Raw genomic sequence first — 10,765 nt, forward strand, 5'->3', positions numbered from 1 at the left:
TTCCTGTTACTCTTTTACTACATCAATGGTACCTGAAAAGGAAGAGCAGTAATTCAAGCCATGTAATTATAGACTGTCTCTGATTTCTCCTTTATACTGAAAAGTACAGTGCCTCCAAACCATTAAACATCTGAAGTTATAAAACCCTCTTATCAGGAAACGTTGTCACCGTATTGTCCACCTGTACCACCTATTCAGGCAGAAATAATAAAGTTAATAGGACAGTCTGATTAACTGATGTCCTGGCATGCCCTTCCAATTTCCCTCTGCTTCAGATCATCTGTGCATACGCTGAAGTACACCTTTTGTCTTTATACACCTATAAAAAAAAAAACCAACACTTTTTTGGCCTATCAGTCAGACATTTCAGATTAACCTAGAGTAGTCATAAACTCTAATCTGTCTTTAAATTAAAGGCACATTACCTTTAAGGCAAAAAAATGCCTTAATTATGATCTCTGCCATTATAAGCTGTGTGACTCTTTATGTATTCACGGGATGGGGCAGGGGGGAAGTTTACCATCCCAACAATTAATGTTATCAGCAATTATTCTAACTTTATTGAGAACAGATAATGCTTTTTGCAGAAGATACTCTCACACTTTACTGGCAAAAAACATGCTAAACTCCCTTATCTTCCCAGCCTCCAAATCCTTTTTTTCATTACAAGAATTCATTTGTGCGTACAACACTACTCTAGAACTAGTAAAACGTTTACCAATTTATTTTCAGTGTTTGAAATCTCCTGTTGTTTAGTAGCTAGAAGAGCTTTAAAACCAACAAATCATCTAAAGCTGATTAACTGGAGAGGTTAGTTGCATTCACATTTAAACACAGCTAATAACATAGAAGCAAGAATTAGTAGTAAAGATGATGCTAGCTAACTTACAAAAATAATCACGATTAAGTTTTCACAGCATGATTAGGTCAGACAAGTTTATTTTGAGGTTTCTCATAACACATCTTTATTTTCCCTGCAAAGTCTTCTGACTCCTTGACCTCTTTTATAGCAGGTATGAAATAAAAGCACCAATTTGCTGGGTTTTATTTTAATTCCTTTTCAATTCAGAGGAGGATTCAGAACAGTATGCTCCTGAAGCTAATTCCCACCAGACAACAAAAAAAAGCATTTAAGTATTCAGAATTTGAAAATATGGCCACATACAAGTTTCTTTGCTCAGAGGAATCTACATATACAGACTTAGCGTTCTCATTCTCATTCTAAATGCTTTTTTCCTAGCACTTAAAACAGGGGACAAATAATATGCAGAAGAAATAAAGCTACACTGGCCTTTTAAAACTTACAGAACAAAAAATATTTCTCTTGATTTTGTTTGCTTCTACTTAAAAGAGTTTACATGGAAGTTTAGTAATAATGACGACTTTACATAAACAAAGTAATTAAGGTTTGATCACCAGTCACTGGAAAAGGCCGCCTAGAGAGGCTGTGGAGTCTACTGAAAATCCAGCCGCCAAGGCCTTGAATAACCCATTCTAGTAGATGCTGCTTCGAGAAGGGGATTAGAGACCCCCAGGTCCCTTCCAACCTCAACTGCTCCATGAATCTATGGTTTTTTTGGTAAAAAAGGTTAAAAGAAGTTTTCATCACCAAGTTGTAACTCTGTTGTCTTAATTTGAGACAACAATTCATATGTATGGTTGCAATGTCAACAAAATCCTTATCCACACAACCAAAGTTTACTACTAAGACTGCATTTTGAAGATGCAGTTTTTCCTCAAACAGGCTAGCTTTTATTTTTTCCTAAAAATTAAATATGCAAAGCATTCTAAATACTGACAAAGCATTTATCTTCTTACATAAGAAAATAACATCGTTGGTTGTCAGCTTGGTTGCCAGTCACAGATGTTAGTAAAAACTAATCAGAGATTGACCTGGAATGCATCCAGACATCATCAGCAAGTTAATATTCATATTACGAGCATATGGAGATTGAAAACAAAGACCACTCCAAAAGCTCAGGCTGAAGGCAGAATTCTTGATCTAATTCCAACATTCATTTTCTGCTTCAAGGTACTACAGTGAGTGAGTGAGGAGAACAAGAAAGCTTAACCCACTCATTAATACAGATTTTGCAATCTTTGTAAACTACCATTCATTGCCATTTTGACAAACTGTAATAGTTCACTCTTTTCAGAGAAACAGCCAGCATCATTCTCACCAAGACCCATGTATCCTGAGCATAATAGTTGAGATCGTTAACTATACAAGTTTTAAATATAAGACACACATCTTAATGACAGGTTTTTTTTATTTTAAAAAAGTTGCAAAGCCAGCTAATGTGAACAGGAAGCTCTTTTTTTCTTAAGAGAAATGCCTGCAACCACATGAAACCAAAAAAAAAAATCTGAACTGTTAACACACACAAAAAAAAAATCAGTCATTTTTTAATTTTATTAAGCTAACCTCAGTAAGAAGTGTTATTTACTAATGCAGGTAGCGCTGAAGTTCTTCTATTTGAACCGTTTGTGTGGTCAATCAACCAGCACTTATACTTTTATTCAGTGTAAAGTCATGGGACACGGAATTAAAGCAAACTAAAAAAACCCCAAAGCATTAGAACTCCATGCCTTTATACCTTGATATAAGACATTCAATATCCTCCAGAATTTCTGGGTTCTTCTCTGCCACAAGAAGTAGGCACAATACAGTTCTCGCATCTTAACCATACAGGTATTTCAACCAAGAGCTAAACAACTGAACTATTTACAACCGTTGATGGAAACAGCTTTTTCTGCATCTTCCAGTAATTAAAAAAGTGAAAATAACTGTCAATACTGTCATATCTAGAATGTCCTATTCTAGAGCATCTTTTACAGCAAGCTCAACTTAACTTTCCGTGGACCAATTGGCCTATCATTCAGTTCATTAATAGCAGCCATAGCTTCCTCATAGTTTGTCATAGCAACGATGGCATCACCTGAAGGTAATCCTTGTTCATTATACTGTACAGAAACTGACTCGGGTATGACTCTGTAGCCATAGAAAAAATCCAGAATCTCATTAGGAGTAGCTTTAAAAGGTAAATTTTTCAATCGAATAGGAACAACACGTTCAGAACCACCACTGAAATTTGGATCCGGCATAAATCTTCCTTCAGGAAAATTTCCCATTTTATTATTCCCAAATTCCATTCTGCCAAAATGTTCACTGTCACCACCGAAATCCATGAGGGGTGGCGGACCTCTAAAATCCTTAGGAGGGCACATGAAGTCCTCAGGAGGGTGCCTAAATTCAGAAGGATGCCTGAAGTTCCCAGGAGGACCAAATGAATGCATGGGTGGCCCTTGTGGTGGCCCAGATGGTGAACCAACTGGACGTGAAAGGTCACCTCTGTCATACGGATGTGAATGACCCTGCATTTCATTTGGTGCGGACAATGGTACATTTACACCAAACTTCTGCATCTGCTCTTCAGATATAAGTCTTATCAATACCTCCGTTCCCAAGAATCTTCGACGATTTAAATTTTCTGCTTTCATAGCTTGTTCTTCAGATTTAAACTTCACTAATGCTTCTCCCAGCCCAACTCCTTTGTCATCATAGAGCAAGTAAATATCATCTTCATCAATATCAAATCTCGCAAAGAACTTTTGCACTTCAATTTTTGACACATCAAATGGAAAATTCCTTACATAAACACACATCTTAGGGCCGGAATGACCATCCCGGTAACCTTTATCTGGTATGGCCTGTCCAGAATGATCTCTGTCCTGTGATCTTTTCCTCTCACAAGAATCAATTATTTTCAACATCGACTTTTTTGAAATTGGAAAAATGTAAACAGGACGGTTGAGAAGAACCTTTCTATGACATTCCAAAGCAGCCTGATAATCTCTCTCACTCCTCAACATCACAAAGGCATCTCTAGTCCTCCTCTGATGCTTATCTGTTAGAAGCTTGATTTGTTTGCTGCATATATCCAGATCAGGAAAAAAAGCTCTCAAATCTCTCTTCTCCACATTAGTAGACAGATTTCTTAAGTGTATGTAATATTCCTGGCTGGGAGGTGAACGAGAACGTGTTCTTTGTCTCCTTGGCGATCTTGAATGAGAATGCTTCCTTGAATGCATGTAGCCTGAACTTCTTGGGGACCGGTCTTCACAGAAAAAGCGATCCATTTCATTTGGCATGTCTACCCTGCCACCATATTCAATCCACCGTTCCTCTGTAGATGGGCTAATTTCTATAAACCTTGGACCCATGTATTGTCTATGACGTTTAAGTCCTTCTAAGGCATCACCAGGCGTGGCAAATTTTACCAAGCAATCACCATTGTTTAAACCATTGCGATGCTTTATCAGAATCACTCCATCCACATGTATCCCAGAAAGGAAAGCACGTACTTCATCTTCTGTTGCAGAGTAAGGTATACCACGTAGAAATAAGTAAAGATCATCTGGGTTAAATGGATGAGAATCCTTTCTTGACTGATAGCTTGATTTAGGTATACCTATATCACCATGTCTTGTGCCATTGGTATGGAAACCAGCCTCCGGATGATTTGGTGGACCGTAACCAGGTTTACTTATTCCTTTTGGAAAAGCCGTGACTAAATGTGGAACGTCTCCAACACCCGATGCACCAGAACCATTAGCACCTGTTCTTCTAGAGCCAGACATAGTTTCTCGCCCCCCTCGGTCAAATCGTTTACGGCTCATTTCTATGGTACTCTGCATTTCTGCCTTGCTGCTGAGAAAGAGCTCTATGCGCGAGTCCTTGATAAACCCTCCTGAACAGCTCATGGCACGCCGTGCATCTTCATCTGTTGCAAATATAATAAAAGCCTCCCCAATCTCTCCTCCAATAATATGAACACCTCCATCAGGAATATTCAATCCCAAGAAGAAACGACGAATATCTGGAGGACCCGCAACAACAGGAAGCCCCTGTAAACGGATGACTACAGCCATGCTGAGCTCAACCCACAGCAAAAATCACCTGCAGACAAAAAGGTACACATGATAGCACGTCTTTAGTACTCAGCTATTACAGTATCTTAACACTTAAGAAGCTAGAGCCTTTTTAATGAATGTCCTTGTCTCAATCAAGAGAGAAGGTATCAAAACCCCCACAAGTTCACAAGAACAAGATTAAAACAAGATTCACTGAAGGTTGATTAGTCAAACTATTAGCTACTCCACCAGCACATGTGCACAAGCCTATCAATATTCCCTATCCTAAGGGCAACAAAATCCACCTAAGTCATTCCTCACCATCCACAATACCTAAAGAACACCTAAAGTCTTTCACGGCATAGTTACTGTATGCCAGAGACCCCTGCCCAGTCCTAAGGAATGAAAAAAAAAAAAAAAAATTAAAAAAAATCCTGTTTACTTTTGAACAGGACATGTGATCATAGCACAGAAAATACTAGATGATAAAAGGAGAAAGGAAAAAGCAAAGCTATGTCACTGGAGAATGAATTCACCAACAGTGATGGCTCTACTGCTTTGACAAGTTGCTCTACCCAGTGACCAGTTCTGTTCACTAACACGTGTTTTCTCAGCGTTCAAAAATGTTGTCTCTTTCATGTAGTCAGAGCATTAACTGCAGCAGCCACATGCACTCAGGAGAGCATCTCCTAGTTCCCAGCCACAAGTCTGTGAGAAAAAAACGCCTTGCATGATCTTGTCACAATACTCAGTGAGAAGTGTTAAGCTTTTTGCAGCTTACCTGTTTCTGCTTTGAAGACCTGATAAATTCTGTAAAATCAACTTAACTGTGGAAAGAAAATGAAACATAATTAATGGCTGATATCTGTACTTCACTTTACATACTGTGCTACACTGCAGCAGCTCATCCATAGCAGTGGCTAATATTAAAGCCAAGCATGTAATGAACCCACAATCTGGGCTACTATGAAGAACTCCTTCCATGTTCCAAGATGCTATGCACCGCATTTTTGTGTTTCCATTTTAGAAGGAAAAGAAACTCTAAGGTTGACTTCTGGAAATGATGAAAACACGATGAGATTACTTGGTCATCGATTGTGCCATACTGAACTGTTGAAATGAAACAGACTGACAGTACATCGAGGGAAAAACTCTCAATTCAAGTCTTTTGAGTCCTTGAAAGATCCGTAAGTCCATCTCAAGATTACAGGACGTGTCCATTCTTCTAAAATCCACCTGCTTTGAAAGTTCACAACAAGAGTATGCTACTCACCACTCCAGCACTGCTCTTACAGTGCACTTCACTCACACTGAAGACTATCAAATGAAATAGCAAAAATATCCAACATGGAGAAACTTCAGGGAGTACTTCAATTTAGAAGGCAAGCTTCAATATTTTCCCTAAATGTTTGCTGCCTTTCAAACCCAAGAACAAGAATCACTTTAGTACACTGTCCTGGCTTAAATATATCCTCATCTTCAACATTATCTAACATCACACAATACACAGCACAGAACTCAGAGCAAACAAGAGCTTCTGTAGCAAATGACTATATCCTTTAAAAAAAAAACAAACAAGAGCCCAACTCTCCAATAACAAGCATTTGAGAATATCCCTTGTACAAATCCCTTGCTCAATAACAAACATAAGGTACTAGATCCTGATGCCAAGTCATCTATTGATCACAGTAACTATCACTCCACCTGAGCTTAGCAAACCAAGAGCAAAGCCCAAATTCTGTAACTAATGGATTCTATGTCACTTCTACATCAGCACTTTGTAAACACAACAAACCAAAAACAACCGCCTATTTAATAACTGCACTAAGGATCATCTGTTCTCTACTTTTGTGGTGGGTTGACCCCAGTCAGCAGCCAAGCACCCACACAGGCTGATCGTTCACTCCTCATCCCCACCAGCCCAGATGGGGAAGAAAACATGAAGAGCAAAGTCAAGAAAACTTGTGGGTAAAGATAAGGACAGTTTAATCCGTGAAGAGAAAAAAGTGAAACAAAGGAAATCACTCACCACTTCCCACAGGCTGACTGATGCCCAGCCTGCCTCTGAACCAACCATCGTGGAAGCCAATAAAAAAAAAAATCGCCTCAAAATACCCAAACCAATCAAACAAAAACCTTCTTCTTCGTCTACCTCATTTCTTTGTTGCTGAGCATGATGTTACATGGCATGGAATATCCCTTTGGTCAGTTTGGGTCAGCTGTCCCGGCTGTATCCCCTCATAGCTTCTTGCCTACTCCCAGCATACTCACCGGGGTGGCAGTGGGGAAAAAAAGAGAAAGCCTTGACACTCTGCAAGCGCTGTTCAGCCATAGCCAAAACGCTGATGTGTTGTCAACACTCTTTTAGCCACATTTCCAAAACAAAGCACCGCAGGGGCTGCTGTGAAGAACGTTAACTCCATCCCAGCCAGACCCAGTACACTTTGTAATGTATCTTCTCAACAGATGTGACGGCAATGCCAAAAAGCAAGGAGAATGCAAGGACAGAATTTTCTTATAGGACCTTCGTGTCTTGAAAAATCAAATCCGCTGCCCTGCTACTTCATGGTGAATTTAATCTGTAGCATTTCTGAATTTCACAACTCTGCATTCTTATCCAAATTTTTTAACAGCATTCAGAACAGATCTCCTCAGTACTTCTTCGGTGATAAATGGCAAGTTCTCCACGATTTACCATGGATACACCATACAGCCTTCAGTGGTGAACACTAGACAGTGATTCCAGATCATAATGTGCTACTTAAGAAGTCCACAAACAGAAATGCAAGTTCAACTAATAAGCTTTTACTGGCTGTATATTAAACACTGAAGTATTGGTAGGAAGCATAGACGAGCCATCCAACAATTTAAAGTGAATGACCAAAAAGAGTGACTTTTGGGATGAAAGTGCCACATAAAACTATTATCTATTCATTAACTGAGCAAGGACTTCAGAGAGTAAGGATTTAGATAGACTGACAACTTCAAGCCACCAATTTAAAAGCACACAAGTGTGCACACCGCTTTAAGAAATTTTATATTTGAATTGACACCACTAGAAAACAGAACTATACCTACACTTCCACAGCATCTGCAAATTCCAAATAATATTAAAACCTCACGAAAGAAAAACAAATAAACAAACAAATTTGAAAACATTGTAGAAAGCTAAGCCTGCACTGGACTAGTATTTTTACCACAACGCTGGAAAATTGCATGCAGTGAGCGTGCAAGCTAGAAAGAACAGCCCCACACGCCCCAACTATAAAACTGCATCAATATGCGAACATGAGAACAATTTCTTATGCTAATCTTCTTCAAAACAAGCCTTAGCAGTCGAAGTAAGCTATTGCTCATGCCAGTTTTCATACAGCTGGCGGAGGATGCGAGTGAGCTCTGCAGCTGGGCCGCCTGCACGGCCACCTTGAGCGGGGCCGCCTCCGAGCAGGAGAAAGCCCGTGAGGCGCCCGCCACCGGCCCTTAACACCGCTCCGACCGCGGACGGCGCAGCCCAAGTCCGGGAGGGGCGAGCCCGGGCCGGAGCCCGGGGCGGCGAGACGGGGCGCAGGCAGCGAGGGAACGCGGGTCGGGAGAGGCCGCTCCGCCTGTGATCCGACCCCGCGGAAAAGCCCACCCTCCCCCGAGCACCGGGCCAGGGCCGGAGGGAGCGCTGGGGAGGGAAGGGTGGCGTGGAGCCAGGCGGTATGAGGAGGCCGCGGCCCGGGGAACGGCCGCGCAGCGGTTCCGCGAGGGCTGGGGCTGCCGAGAACCGGCTGACGGCGGGAACCCCGCGCCTTTGGTTACACGCAGCGCCCCAGGGAGCCGGTCGCTCTCCCTCACGCCATCCACCCACCGGACAGGCCACCAGGAGAGGCTGGGCGGCGAGCCCCGCTGCCCGCGGCTCCCGGCACGGCACCACCAAGATGGCGTTCTCCGTCGCTCCCCCCTCACAACGCTCGGTGGAGAGGCCGCACTGCGCCTGCGCGACCCCTTCCCCTCCGCCTCGACCCGCACCAAGTCCTTCCGGCCATCGCGCGCCCCGCGGCGCGGCGCCTAACGGCCCCCCCTGCGTCCCCGCGCAGCGCATGCGCCGTCGCACGCCCGGTTCCTGCCCCTGCACATGCGCGCCTTTCTGGCGCGTGGCGGGATCCGTGCAGGCGGGGCGAGGGGAGTCGTGCTGTTGCTACTGCGCATGTGCTTCCGGCCCGGGCGCCATCCCTATGGCATACGTAGGAAACCAAGGTTTATCTAGGCGGCAGCATAAGTCACCGTGTTTTGGTGTGTTATCTTCGGTCTCTCGTCCCATTCGTCCCGGTGCCTGCCCAGCCGAGGAAGAGGGGCAGGGAGGAAGGCAGGCCCGGTGGGGCCCAGGGCTGACGGGCCTGGGCCTGTGGGTACCTCAGGCGCTGAAGGGGGAAGGGTTGAGGGGGAGGGCCCCTTGAGTTGAGTGTTGCGGCCACTGCTTCTCTTCCAACGGCCACAAAAACGATTTCTGGCTGGCACAAGGCTGGGTTTTGGGGAAAAAAGGCAGGCAGGGAGGGAGAGGGGGGAGAGGAGGAGGAAAGCTGTAAGGCCACATACAGGGAAGGGGAGAAGCAGGCTACTTTGTGCAGGTGAGGTAGTTGTTTTATCCTAGTGTTTATCCCACCTGCCTTTCCCTGTCTTTTATGTATTCTCCCTTGTATTTATAGGCTTATTCTGTACTTGTCAGCTCCATTTTTGATAGATGAATCTGTGTTTATGGTAGATTCACGTAGTAACTCAGCCTTTAAAAACTTACTGAACCCGGCAGAAGAAATCTGATGAGGAAGAAAACATTTGGTGCTATAAGCATATAGGCTTGCATGCAGTGCTAATACAGGGAATCGTAATAGGCAATTAGCACACAGGAGAGGGACAGCGAGGAATAATTAAAATCCAGGGCATGAAATACCCTGCGATGTTTTTGTAACATCAGAGGGAATGTGAACAAAGAGTGTCCTGGCAGATGAAAAAGGTAGAGGGGGTCACTTTGGCTGTGCATCCATCCATTCCTCCAGGCATTTTGGGTGTTTGCTCAGGGGGAGGTGACACATACTCCATTTGTATTACACATTGTGTAACAGTTTTAGAGATGAGGTACCAGAAAGTGCAAACTAGACTTCTGCCTTCTCATTTCATCCCACTGGTCTCATCCAGCTCCATGTGCCAAACAAACTCCCTGCCCCTCTGGAGCCAACACCCCGAATCACAACATCACAGAATGGTTTGGGTTGAAAGGGACCTTAAAGACCATCTAGTCCAAACCCCCCCACCATGGGCAGGGACACATCCCACTAGAGCAGGTTGCTCAAAGCCCCAGCCAGCCTGGCCTTGAACACCTCCAGGGATGGGGCATCCACAACTTCTCTGGGCAACCTGTTCCAGTGTCTCACCACCCTCACAGGAAAGAATTTCTTCCGGGTGTCTAATCTAAATCTCCCCTCTTTCAGTTTAAAACTGTTACCTCTTGACCTATCGCTATACTCCCTCACAGAGTCCCTCCCCATCTCTCCTGTAGGCTCCCCTCAGGTACTGGAAAGCCATTATAAGGTCTCCCTGGAGCTTTCTCTTCTCCAGGCTGAACAACCCCAGCTCTCTCAGCCTGTCTTCATAGGGGAGGTGCTCCATCTCTCTGATCGTTTTCGTGGCCCTCCGCTGGACCAGCTCCAACAGGTCCATGTCCTTCCTGTGTTGAGGACTCCAAAGCTGGACACAGTATTCCAGGTGGAGTCTCACCAGAGCAGAGCAGAGGGGTAGAATCACCTCCCGTGACCTGCTGGCCACAATTCTTTTGATGCAGCCCAGGATACGGTTGGCTTTCTGGGCTGCC

General features: G+C 43.8%; 1 protein-coding gene across 1 annotated transcript; it reads right to left on the reverse strand.

The window, feature by feature from the left end:
* Window positions 1–1,029: 1,029 nt before the first annotated feature.
* Window positions 1,030–8,877, reverse strand: RBM12B (RNA binding motif protein 12B). The gene is made up of 3 exons (XM_074145506.1): window positions 8,768–8,877; window positions 5,696–5,741; window positions 1,030–4,960 (listed from the first exon to the last, which is right to left on the reverse strand). Exon 3 carries the CDS (start codon window positions 4,930–4,932, stop codon window positions 2,833–2,835), a length of 2,100 nt encoding a protein of 699 aa, XP_074001607.1. The 5' UTR covers window positions 4,933–4,960; window positions 5,696–5,741; window positions 8,768–8,877; the 3' UTR covers window positions 1,030–2,832.
* Window positions 8,878–10,765: the final 1,888 nt, after the last annotated feature.

This window comes from Numenius arquata, chromosome 3, assembly GCF_964106895.1.
Source record: "Numenius arquata chromosome 3, bNumArq3.hap1.1, whole genome shotgun sequence".
NCBI classification, from domain to species: domain Eukaryota; kingdom Metazoa; phylum Chordata; class Aves; order Charadriiformes; family Scolopacidae; genus Numenius; species Numenius arquata.